Genomic DNA, 21,432 nt, shown 5'->3' on the forward strand with positions numbered 1-21,432 from the left:
TTGTAGAGAAGACCTTTCAAAGGATGGCTATGGAAGAATCTAAGGTTGAGGTAAGCCCAAGGCATCATACAGAAAATGCAAACAGAAGTTTCACTTTGCCAGGTAGAAACCTGGAAGTACTGTATACATTAATGTTGAACAGTTTAGTTTTCATTAGATGTGAGTGGAGTGATTATTGCTGATGAGTGAATGCTGCTGACTTAATTCCCATCACCAACAGCTCATTAAATCCAATTCCACTGGAATCCAGTTACCTTTCCTGTGACAGAAGATACCGGAATACAAGGAGTTATTGGGTCACACAGTTCACAGAATTATTACAGATACGGACAAAGCAAAAACTATAGAGAAAATCTGTAATCACTTATACAAGCCAAAATCTCTACATTTTTCAAACTATCAGATGAAGAATATGATAAAAAGTTTTGCTCACTAGAATGCATATATTGTATCATATTTGTATATACATTTAGGCTTCATGGTGTGTCATTTCAAAATCACTGTATAAATTGTGGCTTGTATGTAGTAAAGAAAAGTCTATTAAATATATGTATTCAAGAAAACAGTAGTCACTAATGAGATGATATCGCTGTTTCTTCTGTGTGTGTGAACTTGACAAAACAAGTCAAGTTCAAATGAGCTATGCAGATGACGAGATTTAATGACCTTCAGAACAAGACATCAATACTGTTCTTCTGTAGCGCTTGAACATTTCATGTTTATCTGTTTGTATCCAAAAGAATATCTGCCTTCTGAAATGGTGGGCAAAGTGCTGAACCTACTGATTTTGCTTGAAGCCCTCTACCAGACATGGTGCAATTGGTCTAACTGATACTGATTAATCCGAAATTAGTGTTTTCATATTCATTGCCTGTCTCACTGAAACAGCATCACCTCCACTACTCAGCAGAAAACGCAGCAGAAAACGCACCAGAGAACACCACCAGAGAACACCAGAGAGCAACCAATGTCAAGCTGCTACCTGATAAGGTTTTGTACAGTGAAATCATAAATAGAAGATCATTATCAAACCATTATGGGATAAATCTTCATGGTTATGAATGGACTCAAAATCAATATCTTCTAACACTGTTCTGATATTTCTATCAACTGAATCTCTTCTCTGGACTAAATTGTATTTTCAGCAGGTCAAAGAAATAGGCAACCTTTATCATGGCCCTAACTAACAAGTTGAACCTTTGATTAAATTGGCTTATTTAGCACTGGTTAATTATCACAGTTAAAAAAGTTTGAAGGGAGGGCTCTATATTTTAAGTGGTCTGTTTCAATTAAACCATTTCAAAACCAACCGGTACAGCATATGCATGGCGTAAACAACTTGTCTGCAAACATACATGGGTCAAAATGCAGAGCTCTGACTCCAAAGTGGAGAGTGTTTGGTTCATTCAGGTTGTATGACGTTCAAGATTTTAAGCAGCTTCTTAAAAAGATTAAAGGAACTCTATGGGCAGTTTCACCATCTGTGCAGGGTATGCATGTGTGTCAGTCAGGGCCCTCACCCTTCCAAATGCAGGTCTTTGGTTGCCCTAGTGGATGAAGCTCATGGTGCTGAGTCATACGGTGGGAGAATGGAGGAGCTGAAAGTATAGCGGTTGTCATGTGGGATGGCTGCCAGGGAGAGATGTTCTAGCAGTCCTTCTCTAGGCTTAAAGGTCAGAGCAAGGACCAGAGCCGCGAACATCCTTCCTGCTCCCCAGCCTTGCAGTGCGCCCCCTGTATGTGAACCTCTGCCGCTGGTCAGGGGGTGACCAGAGGTGGCTGGTACCTGTGGTGCTGGAGCCACAGGAGAGATGGGGTGCTCTACTGCAGGTCCTTACTGTAGGCATGCTGATTAAGGAGCGTGAGGAGAAGGGACCTTCCAGGAAACCTCATTCATTGGCTATGAGATTGGACAAATCGATAAATGTTACCAAACAGCTTTATTAAAGGTATGGCTACGTACTTAGTGAAATAAAGGAAGCGATTGTGCCCTTATTTATTCATGCTAATTCTTCAACAAGGTGAATAGGATTCTGCAGAGCAGAGGTCAACCACTGTATGAGAAATGAAAAACAGGAGAATTGATTTATGTTTCACGGGGCAGTGAAGTTAACAGTATAACAGAGTGCTTATTTACATTGGATGAGTTGCGAAAAAAAAGCAGTTTATTTTAACAAAAGGAAATAAGGAAATAATGCTTTCTGGAAATAAGGAATATATCTTTAATCAGCCATTAAAAAAATAGGACCTGCGTCTTTTTCCTGTTTTACATCTGAATAGTCACAAATCAGGCAATTTGCATGAAACGTGGTAGGAAGCTGAATGCAACTTGCTGTATCAATTTCAGAGGGGTCTGGCACTGGAGTGAAATATTTAACATGGAATATATGTGTGTAATACTGTAGCACTGAAATAACCATAAATTAGAGAAGAATAGCTTTACTATAGTACCAAAATGCATGACTTCCAGTTTAATCCCTATGTGGGTAACAAATCCTTGTCACTAAGGTCTGAAACCTGTAAATACCAATCCATCTGAGTACGTAACATTAAGCCCAGGAGGACTTCTGCCAGACATTTTAACCTGCTGTCTTCATTTCTGATGTGGAAGAGAGAGGGCTGCCTATGGTCAGGCTGAGGCAAATGTCTAAGGGCACACAAGGGCCACAAAAGAAGTGACCCTGGCAAAATCTAGAGTATGATCCTGGGTCCAAGAAGCCAGGACTGAGAAAGGCAGGGTGGCTGCTTCCCACTGGGTTTGTAGCAGAGCTCACACAGCAAGCTGGAGGCACTGACCTAGCAGGGTTTTATACGCATGCTCAGGGTGATTGTGGATGAGCTTTGCTCTATTGGGGCTTACCCAGCAAAAGATGCTGCATGAAACAAATGCAGGCAGCAGATACTGCCAAGGATCAAATTTGGCTCGATTGTGCTTGCTACATTAACATTGTAGCTGTATCAGCTGAAAAAATGCTTTGGATACTTTTGGATAAGAAAGTATCCAAGTTACTAAAGCTATTACAGTAAAAAAGGTATGGACCTTTGCCTTTTCTGTATTTGCTTAAGCATTATTGTTTGCTGAGTTTGTAAATCTGGTGTAAATAAATCATGAGAACCTAAATATGCCCTACTGTCTGTGTACGAGCTGCAGGTATTTTTAAACAGCTCATTACAGTACAGGCAGATATGTGACAGAGTCCTGAGCCTTTAGTCCTCGCTAGCTGGAAACGCTTTGAACTATAAGCCTGGTATCACATTCATTTTGATGCCATTCTGTGTTGGTGAATGCCAATACAATTCACCTGCAGGAGCTTTTTCTCTATCTGCTATCTTTCCCTTTCTACAATACATTGTGAAAAAAGAAGCAAAGCACCTGGCCTATGCCATTAAAAAGAGAATCATGAGCTGGGAAAAGGTGGGCTTTGTTCTGCCTCTTCCACATTCCCACCATGACTTCAGACTGAACTGTGTCTCCATTTTTCTTCCTTTCAGATAAATACTGTCCCAGTATCCCTCAAAGACATGCTATATAACCTAAGCCCACTGCATTTCAGACGCTGTCAGGGCCTTGAGCAGTGGTGCTGAGTGACTCAGGAGAAAGCAGGAGGCCACCATTTTGTGTAGGCTTCCAGGTAGGACATTTTGCAGAAACAATCCAATTTCTAAATGAATAGAGGAAAATAGGAAAGATAGAGAAGGTAACTATGAGAAATGAGCAGAGTGGCAGTAATACAGGGGATTTCTCCTGAGGACGGAGGACTTCTGATGGAGCCAGGGACACGGCCAGGCCCCATCCTGCCGCTAGCCTCCACTTGCTGCTGGGACCTGGGTGTGAACAACCTTCAGGATCAGAAGCAAAGCAACCCGAACTGCAAGGTTTTTAGCATACCATTACACATTCAAACCCAGGCCTATTCTGATGGAAAACCTCCCTTAGGAATGTGAATTGTTTGGGGCAAAAATAACCGGGCTTGTTTCCTGGCATGGGGATACTATTTGCATCAAAAATTAATGTCACCCGCCCACTCCGCTACCAGATAAGGCACTTCATTAGCGAGATGAGGACAGACATGCTTGGATGGGAGGAACCCCCCTGCCCGGCACGGGGGATGGGAGAGCTGCGTGCGGGCGGGAGATGGGAGACCCGAGTGCCGCAGAGGGTCCGGGAAGGGACTCGGTTGGGACCGGGACACGGCGTTCCCGCTGAGGAGCCGGAGGAAGGTGGCGGATCCCTGACGGGGGTCTCGCGCCTGCTCCCCACAAGGCGTCCCCGCGCGCGGCGGCCCGTGCACGTGCGGGTGGCTGGGAGGGGCGGGGCCTGTGACGCATTGCGGCTGGCGCGGGGCGGGGGGGGCCGGGCTGAGGTTGCCCGGGTGAGTGACGGCGCTCCCGGCCCAGGCACTGCAAGGGCCGGAGCGGGGCGGGGGCCGGGAGGAGGAGCGGCGCGAACCGCCCCGCGCTGCCGCGGCTCCTACCTATTCATTCAGGCACCTAAGATGGCTGGAGAGGGGAGGTGGCGGAGCAGCTGCGGGAGGAGGAGGTGAGGGGGGGACTGCAGCGGAGCTCCCACCTCCTCCCGGTCCGGCAGAGCGCCCCGCTCCCTGCAAGGCTCGCCGCCTCTCCTCGGCACCATGTCGGCCGCCCAGGACGAGAGCTCGGTGCGGGTGGCGGTCAGGTAAGCGGCGGTGTCAGGCGGCGGGGGGAGCGGAGCCGGGAGCTTCCCGCTGCCGTCACGCCGCGGGTGGCGGCGGGCCGTGCGCGGAACGGTGCTGAGTCCCAGCAACGGGCAGCAGCGAGGGACGTGTTCCCCGCTGAGCGGGTGCATCCATCACTTCGGCCTCTGTTTCTTTTTCCTTGCAGCGGTTGGAAATAGCCGAGGGAGAGGAAAATTAAACCGTTCTGGGGCTTTCCTCAGTCATTTCTCTCTAATTTTCACCAGTGACCCTAAAAATACTCTAACTAATTATAGCCCGGCGCTGCAAGTGCTTACTCATGGGAGCGTAGCAGCCCCCGGACGGTAGCGTTGCCGTTTGCATCTCGGAGCTTTGCGAGAGCTGATCCTGGCAGGCTGGTGGATTTTAGAAGGATAAAAGCTTTTATCCCACGGGGGCTGTGTCTAAGCTTATATACCGGGAAGGGTGGTCTGCCATGAGGCTGCTCGCAGCAGCAAATAGCGATAGGTGTATGTAGAACGGGAGTGGAGCTTAAATCACTTTTAGACATCAGCTAATTCAAATTACTCTTTTAATCAGAGATAAAAATCTGGTGTTCATCAGTGAACTCTTGGCTCTCCTCGGTTTTCTATGTGAAGATATTATTTAGTTGTGTGAAGAACTTCCAGATTAGCCCACGGATGCCTTGATTTTCAAGATGTGTTTACATAATTCAGACATGAGGAGAAATATATGTATATGCATGTGTATATATGTCTATGTATAGGCATGTCAATATTTGGGGTTTAATTGTGATACTGACTGGTAATTTATTTCTTTCCTTTAAAGAAATTTGCTTATGTTATATGCTGACACACTTGGAGTATTATGCCATAAGAAATCAGACTTGAGGGGAAGGTCTGTTTTTAACCAGTGGGTCCTTGGAACCACTACATACATCTCATCTTAGAGAATTCAAAGATTGTATAGGGAGACAAAGAGGGTGGATGTTTTTTTCTCTAGAGGGCATAGGAATAAGCGGTGTTAGTGCTGCACGCTGCTGTTGGGCTGTGTGTGTGGGGGGAACGGTTCAATAACATTTTCAGTAAACAGAGAAACACCGCCCCTGCATGATAACATGGGGTGTGTGCTGCAGTTGTTCATTATAGTCTGCTTGCTGGTTGCGGCAGCATTTTCTATGGGGAGAGATGCTTTTGTGAATGCTGTTATCTGTTGAAGCGTTTTTCACATGAAGTAAAGGGAGGTATTATTCCAAAGCATAATTAGGCTGTATTTTTAAAAAGGAAAATATGAGATAGGTGCGATCCTAAAAATAGGGCGTTACAGGTTTACAGCTGCTCTGTCATTTGAAGAAAATATTAAATATGTTCCGAGCCAAAAAAAATAGTGATGTAGTTCATTTACAACTAGAGGTTTGTTGCAGCTAGGAATTGAATGAAACCTACTGGTGCAAATATGTTTAGGGTTGTAGATGTGTAATAAATAGATTAGAAATAATATGTAGCAAAGAATTTGTTAAAAGTGAGTAAAGATCACCTAGCTGTTGCTCTTGAAAACGGATCCCTAATGTTCTAAAGCAGATTTCTGTAATATAATTGTCTAACTAACATCTTATGTCTGAATGCAGTTCACTAGTAATGAAGAATTGTGTCTTTCCTCCTGTCTGCTTTCTTCCTTTTGGCAGATTAAATATTCATGTACAAGATTTCTCCCTCCATGTTTAGCAACCAATTATTTCTTTTTTTCCCAACAGTATCTCTTTGTAGATTTTTTTTTTATTATTATTTCTGGATGTGTGTTTTGCAGAGTCCTATAATTCAACTGGTCTTGCAACTTTCTATATATCAGGGCCGTGCTGTGCCTTATGAATATTACAGTCTGTTTCCTTGTTGGTTTTGTTCTCGGTTCTTTTGGGGAGCTTGGTTCAGTGACGATCTCCTGATCATCTGCTGTGATGAATTAGTCATTGTTTTTGTATGTACGTTTCCTGAACAAGGCTTTTTCTACAGCAGGACCAGCTTTTAGTTTGCAAACTGAAGTAAGATATTGCAAAGTCATTGCATTGAACTTGCAACAAACCTGAATTTGTTTAGACTTCAAACATGGGTAATAGAATAGGCATCACTGAAATTGTTTAGCAAATTGTTTTTCCAGAACCTGGTTATCTCACTTAATTGTATACATCAGGATTCAAAAATACTTCATTCTTTCCAATTAGCAGCACCTTTAAGCTATCGTCTTGTATGCTAATTGCTCCCTATTTTCTTCAGTGTAATAATGGGTTTGTGAATGATGAGCTCTGGTTTAGTGAAGCATGAAAGCTGAAAATAGTTTGGCAGATAATCTAGTAACTAATGTTAAATTCCCTAATTAAGGAAAAAATTCTTTTTCTGTTGTCATCCACCACTGAGAGGCTTATGGACTTACAATTTTGATGATGGTGTACAACTTCAACAAAGAGCTTTGCTCTCTGTGTGACTGTGCATAGTGTCTGTTTACAGATAAAATCACAGCCCATCCCCCCCCCCCCCCCAGTTATCTAATCAGATGGCTGTATTTTCTTTTACATGTGAAAAGCTATCCTTTTTGTAAATCTGAAATTGCTGTCTTGCTTTTGTAAATGTCTCTTCAGTATATGGAAGCTAACTTTTATGAGAAGGCTATGAGATTGTACAAACATCATAGGCTAATGTTTCTGGACCCAAGTGTGCAAAAAGATACAGATGGTAGTTCCTAATTTTTACCTGTCTTTCCACTTTAGTGATGTCCACAGCTAAAATACAGTGTATAGGCTTCTTTAATGTTCTCTCCTAAGACTGGGACCTTCAACATCATGTGTCAGTATTGTGTTTTAGAGAGTCATTGTATGAGTATCCAGGGGCTGGATGGGGTCACTTCAGTCAATGCCATTAGGTCGGAGTTATGCTTACCAACCCTACTTGAACTGTATCATAGGAATTGGAATAGCTACAGCAGGGGAGGTAGCAGTGCCTGTCCTTATTCCGTGGGGCTTGAGCTATAGGGTTAGGATGTCCTATCAATGATGATCTAAGAAGACAAGAAAGTTGGACTACTTTCTGATAAACCACTAAAGGATGCCTGTTGTTTGGATCTTGTTATGGAGAAGATCTAACAATGTAGAACATGAATGTAAACACCTTTTAGTTCTACAAAGGAGAAAGATGGCCTTTATTCATTCAAAGTCTGCAGTCTCCAGACATACAGATGGTAAGCTTCAGTGTAGATATCTAATACTGCCTTTTAAGATGCTGTATGAAAACAGAAGTAATGAGGAACAATGCAGAAACATGAAGAGCTGTGGAAGCTGCTGGTAATCAGGAAAAGTAATATGGTCACAGACATGCTTGGGTGACTTCTTAGGTGGAATGGACAACAATAGGACATGAAGTGCTAGTTGGTGAAGCTAAAGGAAGACTAGGGCTTTCGCACAGGGCATGTTGCCATTGTAGAAGATGGAGTCCACTTGAAACTGTTAATGGGCGGAATCCAAAGAACCAGGGGAGAGAAGAGTTAGGGGATGGTGTTTTATAATCAGATGTGTTTAACATCAGTGAGCAGTAAAGAGCAGAGCTGTGGAAGTGTCCACTTTTCATCATCCTTGGTATGTTTATGTGTGCCTTCTTCCTTCCTTTGGCCAGAGTACCTCATTGCTACTGCTTCATCTGATGTGATTGACATCTGCTCTGTGTTTCATTCCTCAAGCAAAAATGTGGGGTGTTGCTGCTGCCTTTCTCCTCACATGTGTGGAGAAGCTGTGGGATCTGGCCACTGTGCTTTTCCCTGAATAATTTTAAGTTTCCTTCTCATACCTGCCCTGAGTGTCTGCAATACAAATATGACACTGCTTCATAAAGATTAAATGTTGATGTTTGTCAAGTACGAAATTGTGTGCAAAATGTAATGGATCTACCTGGAAGCTCTTCTAAGGACAGTGGGAGTAATAAGAATAGCTGATGAATTAAAACCACCCAGGTTCTGTTTCTGGTGTTCTAAAAGGGAGTTAAAGAATTCTAGAAAAATGTATTGATTACTAACTCAATTTAGGAACAGAGATTTTTTACAACTACTCAAGCTGCTTGTGGCATGAAATCAGGATACAGTGTTAACCTTTGTTAATGTAAATGGTATCCCTTGTAACCTTAGCCTTCCACTGCAAAGGTTTGTTTGGTGAACACTGGTTTTCTTTTTTTCATACCCCCAGTTCTTGAACTATGTGACTAGTTGGACTTCTAACCCTTTTCTTTCGTTTTTTCCCCTCTTTGCTATGTTGTGTGTGGTTTCCCCCTTCCCTCCAAACAACAGAATCTGTTGGTTGTTGTCATACCTCCCTCTACCTTTTCTTTTGTGTTCCTCTTTTTCAACCAATTTTTTTTTTTAATAGGTTTTACACTGAAGTTCTCTGTGCTAGACCCAGGTACTGTTAAACACACTAGGAAAGAAGCAGCTGAATGGAAAGAACCTGTCTTTTTTTGAGAGGTGTGTTTTGAAGCACTTTGGCTGTTGAAATTAATTTTTTCTTTCTTGGGTTGCTGTTCTGCAAAAACTTGCAGCTGTTTTTAAGCTTCCTACATGAATAGATCCTCAAATGCCAGATGAATGGGCATGTATGCTATGGTATACATCATCAGCTCTGGAGGGCAGAGGTACCTATTTCACACTTCCCATACACTGCTCATGAATCATCCTGTAACTAGATATGCAACAGCGATAGATTACAATACTGAGCATTAGCTCCTTAAAATGAACCAAACTTTTCCTTTTATTAGACAAGAGTTTTTACCCATTTGTAATCATGTGAAGCTGTGAAAATGTTTTGGGGGAAAATGTCTTAAGGTAGCCATATTAGTAGTATTAATGAAGTTCAGCACCCTATCAGTATGTAAGTATGCCCCACCAAAGACCAAAAAGAAATGAAGTTCAACAGGATTATATAGTATTTTCTGACGACATGTTATGTGTTGGGAAATACCCTTCTTGGAGAGTCTATTAATGGAAAGCCACAAAAGAAATCCTGTTTTTGGAAAGCTCAAGTTGCATCTCTTTTGTTAGTTTTGATGTTTCTCTTTCCTCCCTGACTTAAACAAACATTCCCTTGTCCTTCACTGAAACTTTACTCTACCCCATCCATATGTTTTGCATTTTAGCTTTAAAAAAAAAGACCCAACACCATCTGCTGCTGAATTAATTCTGGTTTCATCATCGGACTTGATCATCCGTAACTGATATTGCTTGGAGCAGGCTGAAATCTGTGATCCTGCTTTCTAGGAAGTAAACTTCCTTTCCAGCACTCATGTGCTGGAAACACAAAGTCATTATTTGAAGAAGTCTTAGTCAGACATTTCCCTTGATGTCGTGTGTTCCTTGCAAAAGGGTGGATATATCTTGAATGTAGGAAGATAACAAAACAGTGAATGGGGTGCATGAGTGGTCTGTTTATGCTTGTGGGTGAATTGTATTTCTAGCTTGGTACTCCCCAAAATTTGCAGAAGACTTGAGAGTTTGCTTTGAAAATCCATCAAGTTAGTCACCAACTTCCATTTTAATGGTTTTCTCTCCACTGCTTATGCTCTGTGAGGAGTTAGGATTTATATTGTTGGCCTAGACATTCCTTTTTTTACGGAACTCAAGGCTTCACATTTGCAGTTTTTCTTTGCGACCTCTGTAAATGCTTCTATAGTAGTTGAATGTCCCTTGTGCTTGGGATCAAGGGATCCTTGTTCTCTCTCTCTGCTTTCCCTTTATTTGCTTTAAGCGTTTTATGGATTGCCCTTGCTGCCCACTCAGAGACGGCTGCTAGAATTCTTGCTTTCATGTTCTGTTGCCTGATTACTGCTGGGAAAATAAAGCCATTTTAGGGGCAATTTTTTTTTTATTCAAGGAAAAGGTTCAGTATCTGCTGTATCTGTGGCAGCTGCAGGAGCAGAGAGTTTTTTTTTGTTCTGCTAGTGTTATTCCTTTGTCAAATAGCTGCGAGAAGTTAAAAATATCATTGGAACTGGTGAACAAGAACGTTTAATTAGAAATCAAACCAGATCTGAACAAGTCCAGCAAGAGTAACTACATGAGCTGTGTGTGTTTTCTTTATCTTCTGTAAAGTAGTTTTAAATCTTTGTTCATTTTCTTTTCATCCTTCCTCCTTTTTTGTAGTTCTCCATGTTATTTCCACTTTTCCCTGCTGAAATATCTCTGGAATAAATGTCTGCTCCAGTGTAACTCAAGGGGGAAATGCAGCCTTGCTTTTCAAACTTATTCTCATGTTTGTTTTTGCCATAGCAACAAGATGCAAATGGAGAATGGTGAAAGGATTTTAAGGTCAGTGGCACAATAAGTTTGATGTATAGAGAAGGTCTGTTCACTATGTATTTTAAAATGTGCAAAACGGATTCAGAGCTAACAATTGATTAGCATAAAACATTTCCTGGGTAGATTCTGTATGTAAATAAGGAGTGAGGAGGGGGTACCATCTTGTCCTTAGCGTTTGTTAGTATCCTCAACAGTTTTCATAAAGTTGGCCATTGATGGACTAATTGATTTTGGTTTAAAGAACTCTTTTGAATCAGCTGACAGATGCCGGTTTGCTGTTTGGGACAATGCACCCTTTAAGGATTTAGGTCTACCTAACAAAGGTGATTGATGTATTCCTTGAGCCTGTTTACTGTGGAGTTTCAACACAGAAAAGTGAGAGCAACAAAACCTTAGTAAAAAGTTATGATAGTGCTGTTCTGTGATACACAGAAATTTACATACATTCAATTTCACTGCTGGATTTACGTTCATTTCCACTACTGGATTTAAAAATGGATTAACGGATTTGTTGTCTGTGTAATTTTTGGTGTCTCACTGCTGTTTCTAGCATTCATGCTGTTATGGGAACTCCGCATAGTTCAGTTGCTTAGCAAATACTGAAGCCTTTGCAGGACATGCTGGATTCAATGTAGTTTTTCCATACTTGCTCTTAAATACTCTAATTTTCTTGAAATGCTTTCTCTTGTATACTGTAGCTTTGAAGGACACCTACTTTACCTTTCATTTATGTTCAACATAATTGTTCATTTAAAAACATGTATAAAACAGGATTCTCAAGGTGGATGAGAGTTAAAGGACTGTAGTATGCTGTAGCGTGATGGTTCAACTACCACAGCTGAATGCATGGAAGGGTATAGCTAATAGGACTGGACAGAAAATGTTTCTGCTTTGTGAGGCATCTCAGTCTGGCACTGTATCTTTTCTGACCTGGTTTCTTTTGATAATGGAAGAGTTTGATTAAACAGGCTTCTCCGTTTACCTGGTCTAATCTCATTTGGGGTCTTGAACAAACATCTTCTGCATCTTGGGTCAGAAGTCCAACTACTTCGTTATCTTTGTTTAAGCTGGTGTATTTTTTTTTATTATTTAAGTTCATAATTTTTTCCTTCCACTTCTAACCATGTTAATTGTCTTTTACTTAATACTGCTAAAATGAAGTTAAGAGGGGATCTTAAGCTGAAAAGCAGTATAGATGTGAAGAATTAATGTTGGTCAAGAGACTGTGTTGAAGCATTTGTTAGCAATGTTGATTTAAGATTATGCAAGTTCAAAACATGAAAAAGTATCTTCTAGATATATATTGCCAGTAATGAAATACGGTCTTGTGTAATTCTGGGGTCACTACCAAGCTTGCCAAGAAATGTCCCATGTACAATGTAACCCTTAGTATTGTATAGAACTTTCTTTGAAGCATTTGGTACTGCATTGTCTGTGAGACTGCATCTTCTTGGAATAAAGTCATAGGAAGGTAGACTGACTCAAGATGGCTGTTTATATTAAAAATTAAGAAGTTGTATAATTAACTTTGTTTTCAGAGCCAGTAATTCTTAGTATTCATTTTGTTGGACACTTCTTCCCTTTAGCATGGGACCAATTGAGAGATGAGCCCTGAGACCATTTATGTCACTCTCAGTAGTACATTAGTCCAAGCTCTTGGAATTACTAATCTCTCTTTCTGTAGTACTGATTAAATGTACTTGCCAACTGCAGCAGTGCCTCTGTCTTGCAGTGCTTGATTCTGTCCTAGGTCAGAATTTCTGTTCCCATCTCTACCTAAAAAAGACTGAGAGTATTATGAGTGTAGGTACTGCCTTTTGTCTTTTTTTTTTTTTTTTAAATCTTGTTTTCCTGCTATTCCCTTCCCATGCTCCACTAGCAGTTTGTGTATCGTCATCTCAGAATTATGTCATAACCTCCTCAGGCCAAAGATGTAGCTTCATAGTAAAAGCTTATGATGTGATATAAATAATACATGCTGTAGTATCATGAGAAAAGCAACTGCTACTAGAACACCCAAGTTAATCATTACCCTCCATGAAAAGTATTACAATTAAAATTTTATGTTCTGCTAAAGTACATATTTAGCTTTGTTTCTCCCTCCCCCCATTATTTGTTTCTGTGTGAAGAACAGAAAAATGAGGCCTGTACCAGACACTTTGATCTGTAGGAATAGCTGACTACTAATTTTCTTTTTAACCTGCTAAGCAAACTATACATTGCTTCAGTTGTCACTCTATGGAAGTTGTCCAGGTAAGGTTTATTTCACTCCTGGTCTCAAATGCATTCCTTTTGAAGTCTGGTCTTTAATGATTTCACATGTACTTAAATTATTTTTAGACTCTGGCTCTGTAATGTGATGCCTTTGAAATTTAATTTTTTTTTTTTTAAGCCTTATCTGTGCACATTACTTTGCAGACCAGGGATGTTGAGGAGTTAAAATCTCCTGTATTTTCTTTTATTGGCTACTGTTATACTGTGTGTGACGAATGGTATGTTTGGGAAAGGTTGATTTGTTTTATGCACAAACTGTTCGAAATATGTTAAAGACCAGAAAAATGTTTTCATGCAGGGTTAAGGGGGACTAAATATCCAAATGGACATGTTTCTCTAGACATGATAGAAAAGAAGGATTCTACTTTTAACAGTGTTTGAAGAGGTTGTAGGTCAGAAAGAAGGCCACCTGTTCAGTCTATATCACTTAAAGTGCGGCTTATGCTCCTGTCTAATCTAATCAGTCAGCCCATCACTCAGGAACAATAAAATTGCCATTTCGATCTTTGATAGGAGAACTTTGAGTTCAGCAAAAGTGGATTGGTATTCAGCGCACTCTAAAACTTGGTACGTGAGACAGGGCTCAAATGGTATCAATAGGTAAAATATTTGACAATTAAACATCAGTACAACTAGATGTCCTTTTTCTTCTTTTGTACTTCCAAAATCTTCAGACTTATGGTTTTGAACCTGTTTTGTGGGTGTCTTTGTTTTGTTTGCTTTTAATTCCCTGCAGTCACCAGTGATCTACATCAGCTGGTCATCTAGTCAATCCACTGTCTTGGCTCCGCATTTTAAAGCGTAGCAATAGATATATCTCATTATCATTGCTAGCAAAGCCTTTGAGGAACAGATGGCCATTTTCATTGTTCTTAAACGTCAATAAGTAAAGCTTTGGTAGGTGCCAAAGAGGGAAGAAACATTGTACAACTAAAAGCTTCAGATGAGAGTGCATTTTTCTGTGCTTGCAGCCCTAGGTTGTGGCCTACATCTTTGATGTTTGATTGAAAATAAAGGGCCAGTGCATGCTCTGCTGCTACTGCAGGCAAGAATTCAGGTGACTGAGTGACGTGTAAAAATTAGGCATGAAACAGCAGGGTGTCATTGTGGCAAAAGAAGAAAATTAGAGTATATAGGAATCAGTTTTTACGTAAGGTGCAAAGTAATCTGTATCCCTTGCTCAGTAGTGGTAATGTCTTGGCTAATGTCCAGTGATAGGTTTTGGGTTTTGCAGTTCAAGAAAAATGTGAACTGAGAGGGAATTTTGAAAAAAAAAAAAAGTGCTTAGAAAATATAACCAGTCCATAGTGTAAGATATGAGGAGTGAAGATTGGTAAGGCAACAGGTTGATATTTGTAATTCATTTCCACGTTGGTAATTATTTACAAACCTTCTGAATCTTAACACATTTTATTTCAATGCTTTCCTGGTAATTTTCCAACAACCTACTGGCCACAGCAATTATTCCCAAAGCTGAAGCCATTTTTCACTAAAAATTATATGATTTTTTTAAATGGCTGCTTCTTCTCCTGCTTTCCAGATAGTAAAGTTAGGAGTGCAGCTGTTTCCTACTAAATGACAAGCATTAATAATTTTATTTTATATATAAAATCAAATAGCTGTTGCAGTAGTCTCTGTATGTAGAATTTGTTGTTTTACTGATTTCATTACAGCAAATGATTCGATTATGGCATCATTTGCTAAAATAAGAGTCTGGGATATTTTGTGTTGCAGTCAAGGGTCTAAATAATATCAAAGAATGCCTTGCAGCTAATGCTTTGAGAAGCAGATATATTTAAGGTTGAAGGCTAGGTTGGACAGAGATTTGAGTGACATGGTCTGGTATGAGGCATCCTGCCCAGGGCAGGGGGGTTGGAACTAGATGATCTTAAGGTCCTCTCCAATCCTAACCATTCTATGATTCTAAGAGGTAGATCTTGAAACAGAGTGAAATACAAAGTAGAAGAGATTAAATTGTTCATGTTCAAGGTAAAGTGGATAAAAGTTAATACAGGCTTAAATTGCAGTATAAAAAGTAAAAGGTAAGAAGAAAAAATTTTTTTTTCTATTGTAAGGGCTGATGTCCTGGAACAATTCATCTGTGGAGCTGTGGAATTGCCCATATAGGAAACTTTAAAATAGTTCAACCTGATAGCAGCTGGGAACATTTTGGACACAGCAGATAGTACCTTGGTCCAGAATGGTGGAGTGCATGAATAAACTCTATGACCTTTCCAGTGCTTTTCTATCCTAATTATCTGCAATGCTGTGAAGCTGCCTGTAGAGTGCCGGGACCTGAATTTGGCACAGTTGAATGATCCCATTCAGATGTCAGAATGTTTACAGCGATGTGGCAATGTCCACATGAACCATAAAGCCTTACAGATTTGGAAGGGTAATCTTAAACTAATTCAGGTTTGAAAGGACCTCAGGAGGTCATCTGAGCCAACCTCCTGCTCAAAGCAGGGTCAGAACTTAATTCAGGCAAAAGGTTGCTCAAGGCTCTATCAAGTTAAGTCTTGGAAAAACCTCTGAGGATGGAGATTCCTCAGTCACTTTGGGCAAGCGATGCTTGACTGTACTAATGGGCAAAATTGTTTCTTATGCCATGCTGAGAAGTGTTTTGCTCTGGTTTATGACCACTGCCTCTTTTCCTGCGTGTCCCTTCTCCATCCACTTACCTCCCCCACCACCATGTGAACCTCAGAACCTTAGTAAGGAGCTTGGGTCTGTTTTCTTTGTAGTCTTTTCTTTTTCTGCATTGGAAGAGCGCAGGCGGGGTTTAAAAGCCAGGAAGATATTTAAGAGCTCTGTGCCTATGATCTATTGGAAAGGGTGAGATATGGGTGACACCTTCAGTAAAAGGGTGCAGTCTCCAGATGAATTCTGAATATGATGAAGCAGATTCTTGGGGGACTGACATTCACCCAGTGGTGCTGGTGATGTGGTTGCTATGAAAAGGTAGTGTTGTAAGCATATGCAGCATAAACTACTGGAGGCTTTTTGTATGTTTGCATGATTTCTGTATTCTGTCTGTTCTTTCCCTTTCCTCCAACCCTCTTCTATTTGCTTTGAAGACTGTTTTAAGGGTAGACGCAATATTACTGCTCTGAAGGTATGTGGAGTGCAATTCAGTTATGGGTAACAGTCTGCTTTCCTGTTCTGTCAGGAATACGTGGTCATCACCTTTGGCCTGCATTTCTTCTGCCTCAGTTTAGGCTCACTTATTCTTTTGGCCAAGCTGACTACTGAGAATAATTAGCCTCCATTACTGTTTAATGTTTCTTTATTTTTCAGGTGTTCATTCTCTCTTCATCCATCTTGTAGAATAATAATGTCTGTTCCTCTCTCTCCCACTGTGACAGTGTGCTTAATTCTTTCAGTTCTTCTGGCTCGTTCAAACTGTATCTTCTGTAAGTCAGAAAGAAAAGCAGATAATAGTCAGTAGTTTATCCCAGAAGCATGTGATAATCTTGTGAATGCAACCCAAATATCAGTTACTTATCTTGAAACAGTTTCTTATGACTCTTGGGAAATTAATTATAACTTATGCATTATCAATTTTTGCCATGTCTTTGAAAAATGGATTTTAAAAATTGATGTATTTCTTTAGTTTTGTGTATTCATATCATGTACGAGCACTGGGAAAAGTTAACATTCAGCTTGGTTGTATTGCTGGATGTCTGCCTAGAAGCAGTGTAAGAGTTTTGTCCGGTTGAAGTTCAATCTGTTTAAACCAGAGGAATGTATTGGTGGACTGAAGAAAATGCTTCAAAGTTAATGATATTTGCATTCCTTGAATATATGGTTTTGATTTGCTCAGATTGCAGCTAGGAAATGTTACTGACTTCCAACTTGTATCAGATATATCAAGGAAACCTGACTAATTGTAGGCTAGTCAAGTGACTGACTGCATGTTTTAGGTGTATATCCTGTAATTTATATACACATTTTTCATTGTAAGATTAAACTTCTTTTGTGCAAGGCTATATGTCTAACCAAGTAATGAATACACAGTGGGGCAAAATGCTTGTAATGTACTTCACTTTTAGTCAAAATTGCTCTCCAGTTTTGCTGCCTCATTGGGGCATAGAGACTCATAGAGGGGGATAGTCACTCTTGCACAGCAATATGTGTGAGAGGTCCTCACCTTTGCTCAGAAGTTACATCAGTTGGCATTGTGTTTTTTCCCATTCTGATAATAAAAAATAAACTAGTATCTTGAGTGTTAACCTGCTTTCTGTTCAAATAACAGTGCTACAATTTGACTATGGTGTATTATTGCATTAAATAGTTATAGTAATTGTATTTCAAATACTAAATTTGTAAACTTGTTTTTCGTGAGTCAGTCTTGCTGTTTTCTGTAGGTCATAGGGTTTTTGGTTTGGTTCTTCCTCATTAGCTAATAATGCGTTGGCCATTTACTTTTCTCATATTTCTGCAAGATCTGCCTCCAGCTTCTGAATGTCAGATGCTTCACAATGCTTTAGGGGTTGTCATTCAAATATTCAAAACAAATCAGTTTAAGGTATGATTTTAAGTTATGTCATAACCCAGGGTTTTGGGTATTAATGCATTCAACACATTAAGACCTTTTTCCTCAGTCGCTTTAGTTTTAAAGTGCAATATATAAATTAGCTTATTGAGACTTATTTTCCCTGTTTGTCTTTTGAGGCAAACATCTCCCATCTCTGGAGATCTTAAAAGCAGATGAGGGAAACACCAGAAGGAAAGCTGCTAGGTTAAAATGAAGACATGGATGTATTATGTGAGAACTAGTGCTGGTTGATGTAAAGTGGTACTTGGTGCATAACTTACAAGGTACTGCTCAGAGAAATAGCTGAAAGATTTTTTATTTTTTATTTGTTTTGTTTGTGTGTGTGTGTTTAAGGGGCTTCTTTGCTACAGCTGTTTCCAGTACTAGGCATTCTTTGGATATATTACTACCCGTCAGGGCAGGTGATTCTGTATACCTTGTATACACCAGTGTTCTCACTTGTGTGCGCCAGTGTGAGTAAATGCCCGGTTAAGGGACACTGTCTATCTTGCTTCCAAAGTTGGAAATAAGTAATCCATGTGACCTTATTTCAGGTATTTTTCTTCAGTGACAAGGTTAAGCTACAAAGTCTTTGGACATTTGCTGCTGTTTATAGGGTGAACTCTGGTGTTGAAGTATCAATGACCCTATCTTCTGAGTTCAGGGAGACTCCTATGGCTTATTGATCTAGGTACAATTGCAGCAAAAAGGTAGGGTATATCCTCAATTACTTTGTAAACGGCTGAAAAGTCTTGTTACCACAGGAAATGGACTTCCTAAGTTCTCAGTTTCTTTCCCCCCAGCTAGGTAGGAAAGATAAGAGGGTGTAGAGCCAGGGACTTCCCAGTTTTATTTTGAAGTATGGAAGATTCAAGGACAGCCAGAGTGCTTTTCTTCCACAAATCTTTCTGAATATCCTTATTATGTGTCATCGCATACAGGACTTGTTCAGTTCTGTCTACTTGTGACTGATGCAGAAATCCCAGGAGAACTAGATTACAGAAGGACCTTTCTTATGAGGGGTGGGGGATTTTATGTGGGGTTTTGCTTTTTTAAAAGGGTATTTATTTATTTTTGTCCAGGTTTGAGACACTTGTTTGAGTCCTGGGCTAGCTTGTTTGCTTTAAATTGCGAGATAAGGTAGGTGGCAAAGGACTTCAACTGTCAGAATTGATGTTTTTTTGTTGTTTTGGTTTTTTTTTTTAAATGCCATGGTTTAAGCAAGAATTTCTAAAGGTGCTTTAGTAGTTCCTGCTGTGACAGCGAGTTCCAGGCAGAGTGTCACTGCTGTACTCTTTTCCAGCTGCTGAGTCTTTGTGTTGCTCCATTATTTTTTTTTGTGCCTTTGCATGACCCCTCTGCCAATGCTGCTGCTGTAGGTTAGGGATCAACAACATAAATACAGTGGCTGCCTGGGAATGCAGGGCTTAAGTCTTGTTACACTGAACTGAAAAGTGTTTGTGATACCTCCAGAGCAGGATGATGATGGGTAGTATAGAAAAGACAGAAGAGGTTGTATATGCTTTTGATCCATTCTGACACTGGTAAGGTTATCTGATGTACTGTGTAACAGTCAACTGGATTTGATTGAAAAACCCAATTATGTGTTTAGTTAAAAAAATGATTGTATGTGAAGTGCAGCTAGTGCTGAGCTCAAACTTCAAAAAGCTGGGAAATCCTCTTCTTTCCTTAGTTCCAAGTAATCCCAGACCCTGTCTGAGATCTGTCGCTCACAGTTTCAAGTTGTCTTGTTCCTATTCTTCAACCACTGACTTTAATTCAGTGGTCTAGAAATGGTTAACTCTAAGCTTAATTGGGAAATAAGCTATTTGTAGTTTCCATGGGCCCTAGTAATTATTCATGTGATAAGGCTTACATAAGGGCTGCATTGCAGTTGCACTTCATTTGATGACAGAGTTCTGTATTTCTGTGTAAACAAAAGTCAAGTGATAAAGCATGGGCAAGTAAAGTCTATAACTGAAACTAGGGAGAAAACAAACTTTTCTGTGAGGATCTTAAGGTGGTAGTATCTTCTTGACTGTCATGTTACTTAAAAAAAAAACACAACAAAACCTTGGCAATGTTTTATTTAAAAGAAGAAATGAAAGAGCCTTCATTACTATGATTGTTTCTTGCTTTAGCATTTCTTTAGATTCAGTGGTGAAATCAGTTAAATTGTACAATTAAAACTCTGTAGAGTGAGTTAGCAAAAAGACTAAAACTTAGCACAGAGACTTTTTAGCTTTGACACTGAAGTTCTAAAAAGCAAACTTTTGAAGAATAAGAACCTGTTTTAGAAATCCAGAGATTCTGGAAAAAGTAAATAGTATTGATCTACTAACACTCTTTTAAGACCTTACTTAATAGTTCCTGGCAATTTGTGTAGAACACCAGTTAGCTTAAGAAGCTTTGTCTAAATAGTCAATTATTCTTTTTCTAAATATGTTACCTTAGCACATGCTGGAAGAAACAGTCTTTTACCTCTTCTCCCTATCCCTCAGATGTTGCTTGTAGTGTTAGAGGAACTTATTTGAAGTGGAAGCGAGGTTGGCCAAAATACTAGAGCTTTGTTATTGTTGTATGGTGCTTTTGCCTTTTTTTTTTTTTTTTTTTGGAGGCATTCGGTGTGAAAGTAGTGGTTATGGTGGGAAAGTACTGGTGCTGGAGGAAAAGAGTATCAAATAGTTTTAAGGTTATTGATATGTAGATATATCTGTCTGTAGCTTTTAATAAATGTATGGCTCTTTGTGAAATCTTTATATAAGCCTTAGCATAAGGTCCTCCTGGCCTTTAGGCACTACAGCTATGCCATTACTGCGTTTTTTTGTGTGGACTCAGTTTTCCATTTCCCAGCAAAGCTTCTTGTTAGGTATTGATCCTGGAAAACCTTGTGCATTCTCCTCTTAGGTCTCATTGAAGCTAAAACCTTGTTTGGTGTTAAGTGCTCTGAGGAGTGAGGTATTTGCTCATGAGTTTTGTGGCAGGGATGACAGCCATCTCAGTTTTACTGGAGTCCCAATATGTAAACAGTTACTGTAAGCTTAAATTTGAGACAGTTTATTTTATCTAGAAATACTTGTTTTGAAAGCATCTGTGCTACAAGTGATTTGCATTGATGATTTCTGACAGCAGCTGGGAAATGCCTGGTTTGGAAGTATTACATGCTGAGAAGAGCTGATTTCATTTACTCAAGACAATGAAATGGGTTTTGACCCTGAAGAAGCTTGTCAAGGCAGCCTTTTCTTTCTGCCCCCAAGGAGCTGCAGCAGAGCGTTCAGCAGGCAGAACTGATGCCAGGATCAGGTGTTGCTGCCCTGTGTGTGCCGGAGCTGAGGGAGCCTGGCAGAGCAGGGCCCAGGCTAGCAGCTGCACCCAGAAGAGGAGGATTGTTCCAGAAACAGAGGGAGAGCCTCCTGTAAAGCAAAGTAAAATTGAGGGAATCGCTTCTAATCCGTGTGAGCTACCTTGCTGCACGATTTATCTTCTTTTAAAAGTGACTTTGTGTTTATGGATTTGGAGTTCTGGTTGGATTTGTAATCTAATCAGGGAACCTGAGCCCTAATGAAAGATTAAGCCCTCAGCTAGAACACAAAGCAGAAAATGCTTACCCTCACTGCTATGCCA

General features: G+C 40.2%; 1 protein-coding gene across 9 annotated transcripts in view; it reads left to right on the forward strand.

Annotated features, from left to right (window-relative positions):
* Window positions 1-4,532: 4,532 nt before the first annotated feature.
* KIF21A (kinesin family member 21A) overlaps window positions 4,533-21,432 on the forward strand; it is a 90,593-nt gene continuing 73,693 nt past the window's right edge. For all 9 annotated transcript variants that reach the window (XM_057417899.1, XM_057417901.1, XM_057417905.1 and 6 more), the window contains exon 1: window positions 4,533-4,675. In XM_057417899.1, the coding sequence (XP_057273882.1) occupies window positions 4,632-4,675 (44 nt within the window). In that variant the 5' untranslated portion in view covers window positions 4,533-4,631. The remainder of the gene's footprint in view (window positions 4,676-21,432) is intronic.

This window comes from Pezoporus wallicus, unplaced genomic scaffold, assembly GCF_028554395.1.
Source record: "Pezoporus wallicus isolate ANWC-B61680 ecotype Strahan unplaced genomic scaffold, APGP_CSIRO_Pwel_v1 contig_5542, whole genome shotgun sequence".
In the NCBI taxonomy this organism is placed as follows: domain Eukaryota; kingdom Metazoa; phylum Chordata; class Aves; order Psittaciformes; family Psittacidae; genus Pezoporus; species Pezoporus wallicus.